The sequence below is a fragment of the Trachurus japonicus genome, chromosome 5 (assembly GCF_045865225.1).
Source record: "Trachurus japonicus isolate A0001 chromosome 5, Traja_1.0".
Classification (NCBI taxonomy): Eukaryota; Metazoa; Chordata; class Actinopteri; order Carangiformes; family Carangidae; genus Trachurus; species Trachurus japonicus.
In genome coordinates, this window is record NC_140911.1 from 3,021,079 (window position 1) to 3,041,740 (window position 20,662).

Sequence of the window (20,662 nt, forward strand, 5' to 3'; positions counted from 1 at the left end):
GAAATCAAATGAAATGAAATGAAAATGTGTAATCACCTGCCCCGACACCAGGGAGTGTTTAATTAATTCAGTTTATTTGATAGGGACAATGCAGGTTAACATAGTGACACTTCCACTCGTTACAAACAAGTCAATGTGACTGATGTTCTGCATACAGAGATTATAGCTAATGCTAGTTTCCAACTCCCGTCCCTAGTTAGGCTTTTAGTAGAAGAAAGAAGGTAAGAAGAAAGACATCAAAATGACATACAGTACAACACTATAAAATGTACAATACATCTAAAATCATACCAAGTCATGACACATTAAAAATGCATACAGTTCTGATTTTGTTTCAGCCAGATTTTAACCTTTGTATTAAAAATTCTAATGTCTCGGGTTAGTTTTATTTCGGTCGCTAGTGAATTCCACATCTGGGAACCCTTTATAGAGAAGGCTGATTGTGCTGCGTGTCTCGTGCATGGCTCACCGACGGGGCCTCTCTGGTTGGTGAAGAGGACGCTGCGGTTGCTGCCGTCGGTGTTGGCCATGCTGATGTTGTCTCCGTCCGTCCAGTAGAGTTTCCTGCAGAGGGGACAGAGACGGGAGGACGGAGGAGTAGAATCAGCAGAAAGTACGAGGGAGAACTTTTGATTTATTGCAGGCAGCGCATCGTCTCAGTCTCAGTCTCAGTCAATAAAGGCCAACGACCTCATCATCGCTCAGAGCCTGTCTGGACAAACTCTTTTTCTCTTTCAGGCAAAATGGTAAAATAATCTCATAATCTGAGGAAATCAATTTCAACTTTCCATCGCATGGGGAAAAAAAAAAAAGAGGCAAACAGTTCACCGGCAGTTCTTTCCTTCGTTATGTAACAGCTCTTATGACTCCGACAGTACCTGAAGCCTCGGTTTGTTTACTGCTCCTGTAGCTGAGTTTTTCCTCTCTTGTAGTTCAAGTCAAATAAAATAATATTAACAAGAGGATAAGTGCAGAGTCACATCCCATCGCAGCAGTGTGAGATCTTTATAGGAAGATTTATGAAAACAAAATGCCCAATTTATACAGTCTGAACGTATTTCTAGTCAAAACAAATCTCATTATACTTAAAATAAGACTCATCACATAAAAAGTAGCTTGTTTCTAGACAGCTTTTACTTCTTTCAAGCATATTTTCACTTGAAATAAGTAGAAAAATCTGATAGTGGAGCAAGTTTTTCTTCCTTATTACAAGCAAAAAAAACTTGCTTTCACTGGCAGATTTTTCTACTTATTTCAAATGAAAATTTGTTTGAAACAAGTGAAAATGATCTAAAAACAAGTTAATTTTTAGGTGATGTGTCTTATTTTAAGTGGAAAGAGTTTAGTTTTGACTAGAAATGAGAGATTTTAACAAGAAAAAGGACAAATATTCTTGGAAAGATTTTAAGTTTTTGCAGTGAAAACAGCTGAAAAGTGTCCTCTCTGACTCACCGTCCCTCACCACACACACACACACACATGCAGACAATGCAGGAAAATATGATGGTGTGTCACGGTCCCAGTCTCTATTTAAAGGGGATCTATCTGTATCTGTCCATCCTCTGCCCCATCACCCACTTCCTGTTAAAGCCTACCACATCCACCACCACCACCACACCCTTCATTTGTTTGTTAACATGCCTTTAAATAAAGTTTCTGCAGCATTTAAACTCCCACATTCACTGACTGACTCTCTTTTCTTTTCCTTTTTTTTCTCTGTTTTGTTTTTTTTACCCTCACCCACTCCTGAACAGATCCTGGGCAGTGAGAGGAGAGGACAGCAGCACCAGCAGCATATGGATCTCGCATCTGCTTCTCATTTTCTATCCTCCCCCCTTCCTCCCAACTCCTCCCCTCCTCCCTCCCTCCCTTCATGCCAACAACACTCAGATCGGAAACATTCCTCCACTTAAGTGGGCTAAGTCTTTTAAATAGAGGAAGGAGTACACAAAGAGGCAGAGACGTTCCTTAAGAAAATATCCTTTCTTTTTATCCAGGCACGGAACGCATTTTCCTGCGGGGACAAAACTAAATATATAACCGCAGATGGTGCTGGGAGGAAGAAGAGGAAGAAGAGGAAGAAGAAGAGGAAGAATAGGAGAGGCTGAGACCAGTTCGAGGAGTTTAATAAAGGGGAAGAGGATTTAGAGAGGGAAGAAGAAGAAGAAGAAGGAGAAGAAGAAGGACATTTGCAGAACAAGGCAGGAAAATAAACAGTAAAACAGAAATAGCGACAGAAAGCGACAGAGTCACAGGCTCTAAATAATTCAGGAGAGACTCAGAGAAGGACAGGAGGCGTCTTTCAAAATAGAAAGAAAGAGAGAGAGAGAGAGAGAGAGAGAGAGAGAGGAGGATTACACCAGGGAACGACTTCCTGAGTAAAGAAACAGTCGGCGGCCATTTATAGCAAACCGCTGTGAGGGCCGACAGCCGCCGCTCTGTGTTTATGTGTCACAGGTCAAAGGTGAAGTCAGGACAGCGTCTGAGCAGCGGTGGACAGTAACAAAGTAAATTTACTTGAGTACATATCCAGAGGATTTGTAGGCTACTTTACTTGAGTATTAGATTTCTTTGGTACTTATTATATTGAATACATTTCCAAGACAAATATCTTTACTTTTACTCGAGTTAATTTCTAGGAAGGCTGAAAAGTACTCGTTACTTTCAGGTCTGCTCTTTTTTTTTTTCTAAAATACTACAGTATTGAATACGAGCTGTGTTTGTCAAAGAAGGAAACCCTGACCCCTAAAAGCAGCACGTTAGAAGGTCCTTAAATTCATTTAGAAAAAAATATAGTAAAAGTAATTCATTGATGTAAAAAAAAAAAGAAATTTACTCTTACTCTTACTTCAAGTAAATTTAAAAGCATGTACTTCTGGATACTTAAGTACCTTTAGAAACAAGTACTTTTTTTTTTAACATGTCAACTGAGCTACTTTTACTTGTAACGGAGTAAATTTTGACCAGTAGTATTTGTACTCTTACTCAAGTACTGGGGTCGAGTACTCTGTCCATCTCTGCATCTGAGTGTGTATGTGTGTGTGTGTGTGTGTGTGTGTGTGTGTGTGACCGACCCCAGTATTGGATGCAGCACCAGACAGTGCGGTTTGTCGAGTCCTTGGATGACGGCGTTCTTGAAGGAGCCGTCGAGCCGAGCCACGTTGATCTGCTTCTTGTTGGCGTCGTAGCTGGTCCAGAACAGGTTTCTGGAGACCCAGTCCACGGCCAGACCGTGGGCGTTGGGCAGATCTGGAACAAGATAAACACACACACACACACACACACACACACACACACACACACACACACACGGAGCCAATTAATCAGCCTTTTCTCTGCAGTCGTGGTTCATAACAACCAAAAACAAAACAATCAGAGGGAAACAAAGGAGAGCTGCAGCTCCTCATCCTTCATTAAACCTCTTGACTCTTTTGTAACTCCATCAGTTTTTACACTGATAAATGTGACACTTGAAATCCAGAGTAATTTCACACACATTCACACTTTATCAGACAAACTTATGACATTAATTAACATTAACCATGTTTTTTTTTATTGGGTCCCGAGTTTGAAATAGAGATAATTGTAAAAAAAAAAAAATGTGATAATAGATTTAGGCTAGCCTATAGCTACCTTTTTACCTTGTTTAATCATTTGTACTCAGTTGGATATGCTGAGAATTTTTGTTTAAACAGTGATTGAGGGATGGAGGGCATTCTGCAAACACAATCTCTGTCTAATCTACTGTAGGCAAAATGTTGTGTATTGTCGTCAGTTAAGTATAAATATAGTTGGTCAAATAACTTTATTTGAACTACAAATTACAGGGCCAGCTGCATGAACGTTAACCCTACTGTAAATGTTTGTTTACCCTTTTATGAAAAAACAATAAACACATGTTTAAAAAAAAAAAGATTTAGGCTAAAGCTAAAAAGACACCACCACACAAATTCTTTGTAAACTGCTCACACTTGCTGAGCTCTGATTGGGTACTTGGGCTTACAGTAGTTAACAGTAAAAAACAAACAAAAGATGGTGCTTATTTCTTTGGCTACACTACAGTATAGTTCGGATCGTTTTTGGACTAATTTTTCCTAATAAGCCTGTGTTAAACTTTATATTCTCTGTACTTATGGAATTACCTTAGGTTGTTTTAGGGTTAGGTAGAATCTAGGTAGAAATAGGAATTGTTTTCATAATATATTGTATTGTTGTTTGATGTTCCCCCGTTCATAAGCTACAGACCTCTACCCTTTTTTACAAGACCATGTCTTGCTGTATATAATGAATTGAAATTGTATTTGGATTTAAAAATGATTTTGTAAATGAATAAATGAAACAATTTATTATGGTTTCTTGACATAAACCATCTTATTATTTGTAATATAAATCACTCAGAGGTGTAAATCATTAGAAATTACCTCCTAATTTTCCTGTTTTCTGTTTATTTTCAGGAGCAGCTCATCATAAGACGAAGCTGGTTATTGCTCAATCTGCACGAATATCCATAAAAATGTGAAAAACACTGTGTTTTTATTAAGGTGTGTGTGTGTGTGTGCGTGTTGTGGCTTCTCCTCCGTACCGGCCGACACCACGGTCTCGACTCCGGTGCCGTTGATGAACGCTCTCTTGATGGTCTGGGTGCGGACGTCCGACCAGTAGATCCGATGCTCCATGGCGTCGTAGTCGACCACGGTCACGTTGTCGATGTCGGGCACGGTGAAGGAGATGATGTAGTTGTAGTACGGGTTGTCGATGTCCACGCCTCGGATCTCGATCTGCCGGGCGTACAGCAGGAACTGACGGGACTCTGCAGAGACAGAGAGAGAGAGAGACAGAGAGACAGAGACAGAGACAGAGAGGAGAGACAGAGAGACAGAGAGACAGAGAGACAGAGACAGAGACAGAGAGGAGAGGAGAGGAGAGGAGAGGAGAGGAGAGGAGAGGAGAGGAGGCGTTGATGTCCGCCGTGAGTGAAATCTAATCTACTCCAACAAACAGCTAATCCAATTAGCTCCTTAATCCATCTTTGACTCTGACGACTGCGTGTGTGTCTGGCAGATTTATCACATCTGCACTGGTCTCAACAGTCATTTAACCAAACATTTAAAGGGATAGTTCACCCAAAATTGAAATTTCTGGGAGAAGTTTCAGAGTCCTCCGTGGCTTCTCTGAGTTACAGGGGGTCTCGGCGTAGCAGTGCATGTCCATTTGACGGTTGCAAATGGATACCAACTGTCTTCGTAACAAAAAGACACACCAAAAAACATCCAAATACCTCCATGCTGCTCGTATGTAATGTCCGTCTTGTATTGAAGCCCCGAAATGCGAAATTGTCCTGAAAAAAATTAAATAAGTCTATATTTCAAGCTTGTTTGTAGCGGAAGCTTCTCGAAGCTCCTCTTCCCAGTTCGTCCAAATTTGACGAACCGGGAAGAGGAGCTTCCGCTACAAACAAGCTCAAAATATAGACTTATTTAATTCTTTCGGGACAATTTCGCATTTCGGGGCTTCAATACAAGACGGACATTACATACGAGCAGCATGGAGGTATTTGGATGTTTTTTGGTGTGTCTTTTTGTTACGAAGACAGTTGGTATCCATTTGCAACCGTTATATGGACATGCACTGCTACGCCGAGACCCCCTGTAACTCAGAGAAGCCACGGAGGACTCTGAAACTTCTCCCAGCCCTTAGTGAACATGAGGGTGAGTAGATAATGAGTGCAATTTGAATTTTGGGTGAACTATCCCTTTAAGAGAATACAGCTTGAATAACAGACAGAGAGGAGGAGGGAGGAGGGGGATAATGACAGTGTCAGGCTGCAGTGGCCGAGGTGTGGTGGAGGTTTGTGGCTGATGCCTGCATCAGACAGAGCGGGTCTCTCCATCCCATTACCCCTGGAGATAATAGAAAGCGCCGTCCTGAATACTAAAGCCACACAGTGAACAAACAGAGCTGCTGTTTTTAACGGACACCTCGATACGCTGCCAAGCTGTCACGGTAACAGCAGCAGCAGCTCAAAGAGAGGAAAAGTCCAGATGCTTTAATCTTCTCTCTTTCACACCAACACAAACTGTGGCATTCAAGCAGAGTGTGTCCTCTATAGTAAATGCATTCATGTAAAGTGTGTGTTCATATATAGGTGCACACATTTTCTTACAGTACATTTCATTTATTATGAGGCTGCTAAGTTGAAGGCCGATGGCGAACTCGATTTCTTTGTGTAGAAATGTGCAGTAACAATAAAGAATCTATCTATCAATGTAACTGTGGAGGAAGACAACTCAAAGGAGATACAGGAGAATAAAATAAGACCCAGAAACAGAAAGATAAATCCTTCAACTCCCCCTTTGTCTTCCTCTAGTTGAAGGGAACAGCTCATTTTATCTATGGAGTCAATGGAGTTGAAAAGATTCAGAGTTGGACGACCTCCTACTCTGCAGCCAGTGTCAGGTTAGTGGTTACAGCTTCTTTTCTTTTTCTTTTTTACAAGCCATCAAAAATATTTTCTCCTTTATTTTACATGAGCTTACAGGAAGAACAAAGAAGAAAACTACACATCGACGTTAAAGCTGAGGATCTCTGAGATTAGACGACAAAAAAGGTTGAATTTGTGAATCATGGTCCAACCGGTAACGACTCTGCACTGGCTCCCTGCTGGTTTGGATAAAATATCTCATCAGATATATTAATTTATGTCATTTATCTTATTTAAAATGTTTCTAGCTATTATTATTTCTCATTTTTCAAACCCTACAAAGTTCACATACTAGTTGACCTGAGTAGTGTGACAGAGGAGAGTGTAGGTTTTTTTGTAAAGATGTGACTTCTTTCTTTCTTTCTTTCCTTTTTTTATTTTTTTATTTTTCTTTATCTCCTGATCCGGTTTGATGACATGTTTTTACAAAATTAAGAGCAACATGTATTGTATAACCTATATTTTCTTCAAATAAAAAGTTGAATAACTGATTTTCCAGCCACTTTTCTCCAAAGTAATTAACAGGTGAATGAACATCACCAAAGCTTCCTGTTTACTTACCGTAGCAGGTGCGTTTGTCGGAGCCCAGTTTCATGAGGTGAGGACAGGCGCAGGAGAAGGTCTGGTTGTAGTTGATGAGGCAGAGGTGAGAGCAGGGATCCTTCCCATCTTTAGCTGCACACGGGTTTGGAGCTGCAGAGGATAAAAGATAAAACACATTCTTACAGAACTTATATATATTAATAAGAAGCAGTAAACAGCAGGAGCTTCGGTGTGAGTCTCACCCTGCGGCTGTCTGGACGGATGGTAGACCTGCAGGTCAAACGGTTGAGTGTTTGTCCTCTGGACGACGGTGACGTTGCTGCCGGTCCACTTGTTGGCCTTGGCCAAGGTGTTGGTCCTCCAGTCGGTCCAGTAAACCTCCCCGCCGTACATGGTGACGGCGAAGGGGTGAGACAGATACTCGTGTCCCCGCAGAACCTCGATGAGCCCGGAGCCGTCGTACTTGGCCGAGTAGATGGCATCAGATCTGCAAAAACAAACAAACAAACACAATATTCAGTTGCCTTTCTGGGTCCGAGCTGGAATAAACAGTCTGAGCATCGAACAAAGAGGTCGGTTGGAGTGTCTTCATGTCTGTCTGTCTGTCTGTCTGTCTGTCTGTCTGTCTGTCTGTCTGTCTGTCTGTCTGTCTGTCTGTCTGTCTGTCTGTCTGTCTGTCTGTCTGTCTGTCTGTCTGTCTGTCTGTCTGTCTGTCTGTCTGTCTGACCTGGCGTCGATCCAGAGGATGCGACGCTCTAGATAATCCACAGTGAGTCCGTTTGGCCAGCCTCCGTTCCCCGTCTCCTTGTGGATGGTCTTCCTGCCTTCTCCGCTCATGGATGCAGCTTCGATCCTCGGCAAGCTGGCGTCCCAATCTGTCCAGAACAGGATCCTGCAGAGTCGCGTGCAACAATATTAGAACAATAAAAGGTGCAGGAGGCAGACTTATAAATACAAAGTGGAGCTCTAGTTTGCAAAACCTTTAAAAAAATCCTGTCGAGAGATCAGGACTAGATTAATACAACTACACAGGGCTTGTTGGACCGCTGCAAAATGACATGTATTACGTGTATTGTTATGTTGTTAGGTGTTTGTTATGGTCTGGCCCCGAGGCTCAGATGTAGTGGAGCAATTCAAGAGAATAGTAAACTAATCATGGGTCAAGACATCCCATGCCCAGCCTGTTCACTACGTCCTGAAACACACACTAAATGGAGCCATGCAGCCGTCATACTGGGTCGTAGGCTACTTGTTAGGGAATGGAAATCACTTGTTTAGGTAAAGTGGCAGCATATTAAAGGGATAGTTCAACATTTAGAGGTAAATTCATGCAAAACCACTGATGCGCGTTGCCTTCGGGGACAGTTTTTCATCAAGCAGTCTCTGTATTTACCTCTAAAACAACTCTGTCTGGTAACGTTCTGTTATTATCTCATAGCGTGGCGAATGTGCAGGTCACAACTTGTCCACCAGAGCGTTGTGGAGTTGTTGGATTGTGTATTTGATGAGTTTGATGAGGGAAACCAAGAAATCCAATGAGCCTCCGTAGCGTAGCTCTGAGCAGCTCGCGGCTCTGCTCCGCCGTTCTAAAAATAGCTTGCACCGACAACTAACGAACCTACTGCTATGACTATAGGGATTATGGCAATGGGCCAGTTTGCCAAAATGTTGAACTATCCCTTTAAGAGTTATTATCATATAGGATGATACACTGTCTTGATATATATCATGCAAAATGAGTCAAATATATTAATTTTTATTAGAGGACCATGATATATTTATATGTATTGGTCTGTCTGTATTTTGTTTGGGTTTGGTTTTGTGGTAATTTGCAAACTGTATATGTAACCTGTCCTAAGTTTATGTATTGTTCTGTTTGTTGTGGCATTGTAATGTCTTAATGTGATGCTGGAACTTATTTCCCTCCTCAGGGATCAATTCAATTCAATTCAATTCAAATGGTACATTTATCAGTTTGCAAAACCAGTAGCTCCAATATTTCTGTACTTCAACATTTATCCTTGCTAAATAATTGAGCTCGCTTTGATACGAGGGTGGAGCAGAAGGGTGGTTAGTTACCCGTCCCGGGGGTCGAGGGCGATGGCTCGAGGGTGCTCCACCTCCCCGGCCAGCAGCGTGGTCCTCATGGTGCCGTCCAGCTTGGCCACCTCGATCTGATCCAGGTTGCTCTCCACCCAGTAAATGTTCCCAGCGATCCAGTCCACGGCCAAACCCTCGGGCGTCGCCAGCCCGTACTGGATGACCACGTCGAAGCTGGTCAGAGCTGCAAGGACGGACGGACGGAAAGAGAAGAGAAGAGACGGTCAATTATCTCGTTCTGTCTCCTGCATTTAGATTTGTGTCCTCCAGTGTTGTTAGAAACCGCTGCAGACGTCTGATCTAATCGTATCTCATCCTGCGACTCGATAAAATAAACTTCCCTCTGGGGCACTGGAATCTCTTAATGACTTTACACTCAGTGTTTTAATGCGTTTGGATAAAAACGGCTTCGAACCACCAGGATTTGCTGACGGCAACAAACGGTTCACGTTGTTCTCCAAACCTGCAGCGCTGATCCGTCGCTGCTCCAGTATTTACAAATTATGTAAATGTAATCAAGCTATTTGGATTCACGGGGCAACATTGCATCACGAACTGTAATTCTCTTTTAATCAAGCGACTAGACGTTGTGTTGAGGAGAAAACAAAGGAAAAAGCATAAATAAATACAGTAGGGGCTCAGCGGGGGGGCCGAGACGCCGCAAAACCCCCAAAAGGCCCTTATATAATCTGTCTGCAGAGCTCCAGAGATGGTTTCCAGCCTCCTGCAAACCCTTTCATTTTCCATTGGATCCCTAATCAGAAGGACAAGTCTAATTATTTGTGATGAGTCATTACACTGTCTACTCTGCAGCAATGAAAACATACACTTGCTGAATGCAAAGGCTGTTTTGGCCGGTCGGCGCTGCACACGACGGCCACATGCACGGACTCAGTCTCTCTGCTGCTGCTGCACTGATGACAGGCTTCCTTCACCATACAGTATCTTGATTTTCTGGTCACGAGAAAAAACCAGAGCAGCAGGAACCGAGAGAGTGGAGCTGAGCTCGACGTGCCGCAATATATTCCATGTTTTTATTGAATATTCGTGTCTGCGATGCAGTTTTTTTCAGATGCAGATTTTCAGACATAATAAAAGTGTCATCTCTGATTCTGCAGCAAGTACAAATGTTTTTATCTCAGAGGAGCTGCAGTGTATTTCCCCCCGATGTGCAATGCTGTATTTAGGGATTAAACTTTATGACTCATACAAGTCCCATGAATCTAATAAAACCCAGAGCGTTAGCATAGTTTATCCTTATTAGTTTTTTTTATATACACAAAACCCACCTGTGTTATAAATAAAATACGTCAACGTCATATTAATCTGGACTTAATGGCGTTCTCAATCAGAGATGATTTCCACTGATGCAAACAAAGCAGCTGAATGACGCGGCAGAAACAGCTCCAAAATAAAAGAAAGAAAACTCCTGAATCATGATTTTTTATTTTTTTTTGCCAACGCTCACCTCCGTTCTCCGACAGCTTCCCTCGATAGATCTTGTCCTCCACCACATCGGTCCAGTAGAGGGCACTCTGGCTGAGGTGGAAGTCGAGGGCGATGGTGTTCCTCAGGCCCGGCACCAACACGCTGAACTCGCCCTTGTTCAGGTCGATGCGGCGGATCTCGTGGCGGTTTGAGAAGATGATGAAAGGCTTGAAAGGATCTGTGGAGGATGAAGGGTTAATTAAAATGCAGGTCGTCAAGTTCTGCAGAAACTCGGGTCCACACACTGGCAACCAACCTGACCCACGGATTCTGGTTAATGCCCAAAACTGAAAACATTCTGGGAAGAAATGTTTGAAGAAAGTTTAAGAATATAACAATGGACCCAACGGTGGCTCCACTGGGTCTGTCACCAAAGAGCCAAAACATATCTTCTACAAATACGACAAGCAACAGGAATTAAATGTATTACAGTAAGGTGGTTAAAACCCGACCCTTCAACTTACAATGTGTGGACTGGAAAAATAAAGGAAATATATCAGATGCAACAAATAACACACGACCTGAGACTTCAAAAAGACATACCGTATTCATTAAAAGGTGGAGCCCATGGTTATGATATTACAGTGAGGAGCCCCTATACAGTATATATATATATATATATATATATATATATATATATATATATATATATATATATACTGTATATTAAATCAATTCTATATTATTAATCTGATTCTTTTTATTCTATTTTTATTTTACCTTTCTGTTATTACAGTCTCTGTTTCCTTTGTTGTGCCAAAATTGTTATCATATCCCCATTAGCACTGCATACATTGTATTGGAAATTTGAGAAAACGGCAGATAATGTGACAATTTTGAATCCAATTTATATTAATCTGATTCTATTTATTTTATACTTTTTTAGAAAGAATTTTAGTCGGTTAGTATGTTTACAATCAGCACTCTATTTCATATTATAGTTTTAATCTTCTAAAATGTACAAATTTATGGATTGCTTCCTTCTGCCCCTTCTCAAACTTGCACCTTACCACAGTACGTATGCCTTTATTTTTTCTCTATTACATATACTGTTTGTTTTTATGCTTGTGCTTGTTTGAGACAAAATCAAATCAAATAAGCACTACATACATTGTATTGAAAATTTAAACAGCAGATAACATGACGAATATGATTCTGAAAGAAACTGAAATAAAAACTAAGTTAAAAAAAAAAAACAGGTCGTTGGGGTCATTGTTGAATTATTACTCGCTACAGGAAAAACACCAGCCGTGTTCTCTCTTTCTGCTGCTGCTGTGTGGCGACCGGTCCAGTGAACGAGAGGCTGGCTGTGTTGAAAGTGGCTCTAATCCTGCAGTAATTAAAACGCAGTGTAAATAAGACAGAGAGTTATCTGTGGCGACCAGGCAGCAGGATGAATGAGGAGGCTGCTGGTGGCCGGCCGGCCTCTCTCTCAGACCTGGCACTGAGCTGGACCATCATCATAAATTCACGTTTTTTACTCCACTGGCTCGTCGAGACCTCTGTCCTTTAGGTGGAGGATGATAAACTAAATGCTGATTTAATACGTTTTTCACATCTCGCCTCTCGCTGTCTTTAAGAAAATGAATTTCTGCTCCTCACTTTTATGCTTTTACACTTACACTTAAATAATAACGACGGCTAGAATCCAACATCCAGCTCTTTAAAAAAAAAAAAAAATGTTTTCAACAAAGTTTTGGGTTGTTGATTTAACTTCCCACTTTAACAGCCAATCAGATTTATATTAGGGTTGTATACATGTATTGAGGATTCTCACTGGTTGGCAGCTACAGTAATACTGACTGTGACGTTAGCAGGTTACATGAAGCACAGCGTTACATTAAAACTGTCAACTAACATGATATTATGTTCAATGTGATGACTAGAACACCTAACCCGAGACTGAGTCAAGACCGAAGTCGCTGCAGCTGTGACCGAGAGAAAAGACCAAGACCTTGAAGATGTCCAGTCTCCAGTACCACATCACTAGTGGTGACAGAAAGTGGCGACTGCATTGCGCTCACTTAAAATCGTTTTGTTGTTGTTGCACCAAGAGATTGCCGTTCTTTATATGTGACTGACCAGTGGGTTGCCATTCAATTACACAGGAAATAAGAGTCTAGCCAATCACTGAAGAGAGTGTCAACACAACGCAGACTGAGAGGGAATTACAACGCTTAGACAATCACTCTTTTTTCCTTGAACACTGACAAAGCCCAGAGCCAGGTCACTTCTATAACTTCCCTCCTTCCTTCCTGTTTAACCAAGGAGGTCGACTGGATGTAACGCACAGGCGTCCGTCCACTGGCTGCAGTAAAGTGGGTGATCCAGTCATCTCCACTAAATAACTAACTATTCATAAACCGCTAACATTTTGTCCATATATAGATATTACTTTAACTATTTGCATAATGTTACTATAATGTTACTTTCACAGAAAAGTTCATTTCCATCTTGAATAACAACAGGCTTTTTAACTCACAGTAACCATGTTTGTGTCTCCTTTTAACTGTTGTACTGCCCTTTTTTAATCTTTAGTACTACTTTATCTATTTATTAATGCTTTTAATGAGTTGTGCAATATGTTTGTGTTTGTGTATACTGTGTATGTTGTGTGTATGGGGTCTTTTGTTTGTTGCTGCTGCCGTAACAACATCATTTCCTGCAAGTATCTTTTACTTGACTTATTAAAATTAAATTAAAATTATTCGTGATTTTAAGTTTGCAGTATCATATCTGCATTTCTGACGTTCATAACAAAGCAAACCGTATGAAAATCGGTCAAAAACTGAGACAGTTCTGTTTATTTTTGTAGAACATGCACCAAAGGCGACGCCGTGTCTTTGGGCACCAGTGTCAGGTGAGCCATCTAGTCTTCTTATTATATATATATTATATATACTGTATATCGTCTTATCTTATCTTATCTTATCTTATCTTATCTTATCTTATCTTATCTATGTGTTTAACCACCTTCGGCCTCGTCCTCTGACCCTCACCTGTGCTCTTGCAGTTCTCCATGTCGGGCTCCAGCTCCCAGCCCTCGTAACACGAGCATTTCACGCTGAACTTGTCCTGTTCGCAGCGCTGACTGCACTTCAGGTGTTTGGCACAGAAGCTCTGGATCTGACAGGTCTTGTTGTCGGGGCCTAACTCCATGCCCAGCGGACAGGAACAGATCACACCCTCGCCGGGCGCCACCGTGCAGTTGTGGCTGCAGTCGCCATTGTCCAGTGAACACAGGTCTGTGAGACACAGAGAGAGAATCAGAGGAGGAGTGGAGCAGAGAGACAAAAAACTACAAAGAAGCTGTTATCGAACCACTGAAGGCAGAATTTAAGAAGCAGACTTTTTCTCTTTTCTCCGCTCTGACGCTCATGCTGTCTCCTCTTACCACACAGCTTCTCGTCGGAGCCATCTGGGCAGTCATCTTTGCCATCGCAGAGTTTCTCCGAAGGCAGACAGATGGTGGAGTCGTTGGCGCACACATGGTGAGAGAGTTTACAAACCAGCGCCTCACAATTGTCCTCGTCCGAGTTGTCCTCGCAGTCGCTGTCACCGTCGCACACCCAGGCTTTACTGATGCAGCGGGCTGCAGACACAAAGATACTTTAAATATCTGTATTGAAATGAGGGTTTTGTGCATTATCATAATTGTTTCGGCCATGGAGAGTTTCGAAGGAGAACTGGATGAAGTATTGGTGAGCTACAGCAAAAGAAGAAATTTCACATTGAAAATTCAAATGGATTCTGTAGATAAGTGCCTGGTATCATCAATTAGATTCCTAGGAGTTCTTGTTGATGAGAACTTGAATTGGCGAGAACAAATTGATTGGGTTAGCACAAAAAATTAATAAATCTCTTCGTATTACAAGACGGATTAGTCGTTAGGTCAAAACGAATTGCCTTCTTACTCTATTATAGTTTCATTTATCCATATCTTTAGTCCGGGCCAGCACTTTCCCTAGTTTTGCATAAAATTTTGATTATTCAGAAACACTTTGTTTGGATAACAACTCTATTAGATTCATACGTCTCCTCTACTCTTTTGTTTCAGAAACTTCAAATTCTTAACATTTATTACATCAATATTCATCAACCAGGCCTTAAATGAGGAATGCATTCTTGATCCCCTTAGGACTATTTTCGAATAAACTCTCAGGTTCATACTCTCACTTTGTCAAGTTTTAGATCTGCTCCCTCCAAAATGCAACCAGAGGCCAGATTACAATACAACATGTAACTGTAACTGCTCTGGCATAAATCATAGAGTAATGAAGACACACACTTAGCTTCTTTTTGTGTAGTGATGCTTATAATCACTTTTAATGAGTGTTTTTTTTCTGATTGCTCATTTGTATGTTTTGTTTTCTTTCCTTTCGACATCATGATATTTCATTGTTAACCATGGAGGCATCAAATAAGCTCTTTGAGTTTTCGTCTCTTCCTGCACTGCAATTTTATTTTATTGTTCCTATTACTTGTATATCTTTTTTAACTGTGCAAAATAGAAATAAGTAAAAAAAAAAACAAAAAAAACAGCAAAACAGAGAAGTAAAATAAGAAGTTTGGTCTCCTCACCAGAGTCCTTGCAGCCAAACTTGACAGCTGGATCACACATGTGCGTCACGCCCTCGCAGTTCTTCTCGTCGCTCAGGTCCATGCAGTCGGTGTCGCCGTCGCAGCGCCAGCGCAGCGGGATGCACAGGCCGTCCATCCGACACTGGAACTCATCGGTGTGACAACCGCCAGGAGGACGCGTGGCTGCAGAGACAGAGAGAGGACAACGTCAGCCGGCTCAAAACACATGCAAAACATCGCCTTCGCCTTCGCTTTAATCTAATCAAGACTTTGCATCCTGGAGCAGAGACGAGACGAGACGATGACGTGCAACATCAAATGACAAACAAGAAAAACAAAAAACTAATGAGCTGTCTGGGAGAAATCTGCGTAGCAACATGAAAAAGCTGAGCAGACGGAGACGGAGCAGCCAGTGAATCATTTATCTTTGTTGTTTCACTGTTACAGAAACATTATAATAATAACAACTAATAAAACACACATGATATCAGTGGCTGTTGGATGACCAGAGGAGTGAGTAGGTGTCGGTGTCGGTGCCCGTTCCGCTGGTTCCCGCTCTGACTAACAGAGCCCAGGGAGTTATTATTATTACATCTGCCGACTGAAATGTAAATACGGACTCACTGTGATTTCTTTGTGCAGATACTTCATGGAATAAATGACAGAACGGTGTAAAGATGCACCCACCCATTATAATAACAACCACCTGTCACAGCTGTTTTCCATGAACACTCACCCAAATTACACACACACACAAAAAAGTACCACTGTTAAATGTGTTGTTGTTTTTTTTACTATTGATTAGTTACCAAATGTTTTTCCAATCATCTGCACTGAGTCCCGTCAGACTTTTTGTTTTTCAGGTCAGATTCTGTTTCTGCACACTGTAATCTGAGATAAGTCCCTTTTTCTTATTCTAATGCACAATTGAACAATGGTGGGTTTTGTGTTAGATTTTAATAAAGATTTAAACTATTTAAACTAATTCAGTGCTTCTGCAGGTGTTGATGCTGCTGCACCAACGAGGACAAAGTCAAAATGAAGGTGTTGGTGTTCGATCAGCTTCCATATATCTTTAGTTCAGTCTGAACATGGACTCTATTTGGATTAATGCCTCTCCCTCTCTGATGCTCTGAATCTGTCGACTCATTTAGGGAAGCAGCTGAAAACTTTTTTATTTAAGCATTTTAGGCTTTTCATTAATCATCTTTGTTTTATTCATTGTACTTTTTATGTCTTTTATTGTTGTATGTATTTTATTGTAAAGCACTTTGTGATTTTTATCTGTGAAAGGTGCTATATAAATTAGAGTGGAAATAAGATACAGAGCAGTTTAAAAATTGAGACTTTTATGAATCATCTGCATTTCAGGGATGTTTTTAAAGGGATAGTTCAACATTTTGGCAAATTGGCCCATCGCCATACAGTAATCGCTATAGTCATAGCAGTAGGTTTGTTACCTTTATTTGTCGGTGCAAGCTATTTTTAGAACGGCGGAGCAGAGCCGTGAGCTGCTCAGAGCTACGCTACGGAGGCTCGTGGGATTTCTTGGTTTCCCTCATCAAACTCATCAAATACACAATCCAACAACTCCACAACGCTCTGGTGGACAAGTTGTGACCTGCACATTCACCACGCTATGAGATAATAACAGAACGTTATCCCATGAGCCTCCGTAGCGTAGCTCTGAGCAGCTCGCAGCTCTGCTCCGCCGTTCTAAAAATAGCTTGCACTGACAATTAAAGGTAACGAACCTACTGCTATGACTATAGGGGTTATGGCAATGGGCCAATTTGCCAAAATGTTGAACTAGGCAAGGCAAGGCAAGGCAAGGCAAGGCAATTTTATTTGTATAGCCCGTTTTTACAAACAGTTTGTCTCAAAGGGCTTTACATGGCATCGTAACAACATCCTCTGTCCTTAGACCCTCACATCGACTGAGGAAAAACTCCATGGAAAACCCTTTTAACAGGGAAAAATCGGAGAAACCTCAGGGTGAGCAACAGAGGAGGGATGCCTCACCCAGGACGGACAGACGTGCAATAGATGTTGTTACATACAAGACAGTTTACAGTTTATATCACAGAATGTGCGACTATCCCTTTAACTTTCCCAACACAGAATAAACTGCCATTTTTAAACTATATCTTTTTTTAATTATTATTATTAGAGTGTAATTTTATTTTATTATAAATGATCTTTGGGATTTCGTGTTCATGAACTGTTTTTATTTTGTTTTGTTTTGTTTTATGTACACTCTCCTATCTCAGTGGGATTCGGCCGAGTAAAGTTAAAATAAATAGAAGATATGAAAAAAAAATCCAACAGCTCTTCGGTTATATAAGCATTTTGCTCTTATTTTCTTTCATGCAATAAATAATCCACTGCAGCAGAGAGTTTCTAAAGCTGTCAGGGAGTTAAACAGAACAGCAGCGGATCCATCACCATCACCAGGTGAGGACAGAGGACAGAGGACAGAGGACACTGACCCTGGTTGGTGCAGTTTGCGTGGGTCTCGTCGCTGTAGTCTCCACAGTCATTGTCTCCGTCACAGGTCCAGTAATCCGGGATGCAGCGGCCGCTGTTACATTTGAACTGAGCGCTGGAGCACGAGTGACTACAGCCCGCCTCATCGCTGTTGTCCCCACAGTCATTATCTGAAAAACAAACACAGTCAAACAACACCCACTCTCTCTCATTACCGGGCGCCCAACGGCTCATAATGGGGGGGGGAGAGAAAAAACATATGTTTCAATAGGCAGAAAGTAATTTGCTTTTCCTTTTTTCACAATTAACACACAGAGACAGAGAAAAGTATGGAGTACAAATGAAATGCAGTGTGAGAGATGAGAGTCAAAATAATGACAGAAACTGCATAGATCAGACCATGCACCATGAGGGAATGTACCCAGCTGATACATTGAGCTTGGCAGCACAGCGTCAGAAGCACTTTTATGCCCGTACTGATGTTAAAGGGCAAACTAATGTTAAACTGTGATCATATTTTACAGTAGGAGTTCATTTCTTAGTTAGAAATAAAATATATTCTGTGATTAAACTCTTTTTTTTTATCATCATTGAGCCTGGCAGCCTATTAAATCTACACTTAATTAAATTGAGTTTCATTAATTTTATTGCTAACACAGTAACTGTGCTTTCAGCTTTCCATGTATTTGGCTGACTGGAGCGATGCACTTACACTTTATCAGATCTAATTCAGCTTCAGACCTGTGAGCAGCAGATAAACGAGTGGCAGCAGAGCTGGCCTCAAGTTAGCAGAGAAGCAGCGCTAAACTTTTATTTTAATTTTATTTTCTTCCCCCTTTTCCAGTGCTAAGAGCTGAGCTAAGCTAAGCTAGCGTCGCGGCTGCTGTGGTGCATGTTGATCTATGCACTAACCGGTCAGGTTTGGACAATTCAACTCATCAGAGCCGTCCCCACAATCCTTTTCTGAAAGACAGAACCAAGGGAAGACAGCAGAGTGGGCGAACGGCACAACACAACAACAACACGGAGCAACAACACAACCAATAACACACAACAACAACAACAAAAACAACAAAAGACCAGAGAGACACAGGTGACAACACACAAACATGACACAAGATGACAAAAAGAAGAGTCTGTGCACATATGAAGCCAAAAATGGAGGTGAAGAGTTGATGGTAAACTAGTTAGAAAACAAACTACAGTAGAAGCACAATTAACAAAATACCGGTACTGTCCTCTCACAATTGGACGCCTTTGGACTGAGACATACTGTTGGTTCTGAAGTTTGACTTTCTAGGACTCTTGTGACTCTTGATTAATTTCGGACGTGTCCAAAGCTTTACAATGTCTGGAAATTTATCTTTAAAGACATTTTCTAGGTTTTTTTGTTTTTTTTTAAACATTGTAGCGCCATCTCCATTCATTGCGCTTGCACTCATGAGAAGTGGGAAAGAAGTACAGTGGGAAAAAAACAAGTATTTGATCCCCTGTTGATTTTTTTTTTTGCCCTTTAAAAAAAAAAAAAAGATAACCTTTATATAATGATATTATTTCTGGATGTTTTGTTGATATTCTGTCTCTTTCTGTTGAAATAAATGGTAACCACTTAATTTACAGGCTGCTAACTACGTGATGATGTCAATAAATAGCCTAGAAATAACGGTCAATTTCATAGTGATGCCATGTCTTTCATAAAGGCAAAAGATTACACATGCTTTTCATGCTTTGACTTTTTTGGGAAAGGCCAGAATTTTTCTCCTCCAAGTTGAGTTGTTGCAATTGACCAATATTTCTGGGCTATTTCTTCACAATCAATCTTTATTTCTTGGCTACATTTCTCGACATTACTATGAAATTGGCCTTTATTTCTAGGCTATTTCTAGACATTATGATGCAATTAATTGTTATTTCTTGGCTATTTCTTGACATTATCACATAATCAGCGGCCTGAAAATTAATGGGTTGCCTGATAAACTTACTATAAAAACTATAGACTGTTCATTTCTTTGTGGGGGAGAAAACTTAAGCTACGAGACCCAGCACCTCCTACAAAACTGTATAATACATACAGTCACTGGACCAGTGAAGTCATGTATCATATCAAATTGGAGAAGATCATATACAGTACACAATCAGGGGGTCCACTACACAGTTTTATATTATTTGGCAGCCTTTTTAAAATGTTTGTTAGTGATGTAAAACATCTGCGGCTGCCTTTTGTTATTTATCTTTTTCTTTTTATGGATGTCTGGTGATGTGAACTCTCTATCCAACACTACTGTACATCTGGTTTTTAAGGCTAAAAAGAGAGTAAAGGAGGTGTGTGTGGTATGTTGAGTTTCCTGTTTTATTTCGTTGGAAAAACAAATAAAAAGACCTTGAGTTGACCACAGTAAACAGGCGAACTGGAAGAGGAAGAGGAAGAGAAGAGGAGGGAGCAGAGATCCGACACTAACCGTTATCACAGCGCCAGTTGATGTTGATGCAGCGTCCGTTGTTGCAGGTGAACTGGGTGAGAGGGAAACATGTGGGGTAGGCTGTGGACGGACAAGAGACAGAGAGACAGAGAGAGAGGGGGTTGGTTCCACATGTGGCTATGACATCTGCACAACCTCAACATGCAGCCCATAAATCAACCTGCAGCTACAACAGTTACTGTGTGTTGTTGTTGAGAGTGAATGAGGTGACCAACCACAGGACGCAGGTTCGTCCGACCGATCTCCGCAGTCGTCGTCCAGGTCGCAGGTCCAGGACAGAGGGATGCAGCGGCCGCTCGCGCACGAGTACTGATTGGGCGGACAGGTACGAGCTGGAAGGAAAAACAGGAAACAGCCGTCACATTTCCAATATGGGAGCGCGTTTAATCCGTGTTACATTTGTTCTTTCTATTTTCAACTGGCAATCAAAATTTAAAAAAATTAAAAAGTGACTGGTTATTTTTAGGGGTGTGCCAAAAAATCGATTCACATAAGAATCACA

The 20,662-nt window shown here is 41.2% G+C and overlaps 1 protein-coding gene across 7 annotated transcripts in view; it reads right to left on the reverse strand.

Moving 5' to 3' along the window:
- The window catches only part of LOC146986787 (low-density lipoprotein receptor-related protein 1-like), a 173,955-nt gene that overhangs the window by 63,980 nt on the left and 89,313 nt on the right, over window positions 1–20,662 (reverse strand). For 4 of the 7 annotated variants that reach the window (XM_085775600.1, XM_085775598.1, XM_085775599.1 and 1 more), the window contains exons 18-32: window positions 20,376–20,492; window positions 20,140–20,220; window positions 18,593–18,643; window positions 17,683–17,850; window positions 15,194–15,376; window positions 14,007–14,204; window positions 13,612–13,857; window positions 10,593–10,790; window positions 9,104–9,308; window positions 7,752–7,916; window positions 7,267–7,511; window positions 7,043–7,174; window positions 4,583–4,810; window positions 3,075–3,249; window positions 470–564 (exon numbers count right to left, since the gene is read on the reverse strand). In XM_085775600.1, coding sequence (XP_085631726.1) covers window positions 470–564; window positions 3,075–3,249; window positions 4,583–4,810; window positions 7,043–7,174; window positions 7,267–7,511; window positions 7,752–7,916; window positions 9,104–9,308; window positions 10,593–10,790; window positions 13,612–13,857; window positions 14,007–14,204; window positions 15,194–15,376; window positions 17,683–17,850; window positions 18,593–18,643; window positions 20,140–20,220; window positions 20,376–20,492 — 2,487 coding nt within the window. The remainder of the gene's footprint in view (window positions 1–469; window positions 565–3,074; window positions 3,250–4,582; window positions 4,811–7,042; window positions 7,175–7,266; window positions 7,512–7,751; window positions 7,917–9,103; window positions 9,309–10,592; window positions 10,791–13,611; window positions 13,858–14,006; window positions 14,205–15,193; window positions 15,377–17,682; window positions 17,851–18,592; window positions 18,644–20,139; window positions 20,221–20,375; window positions 20,493–20,662) is intronic. The other 3 variants (XM_085775603.1, XM_085775602.1, XM_085775601.1) reach the window with 1 other exon arrangement.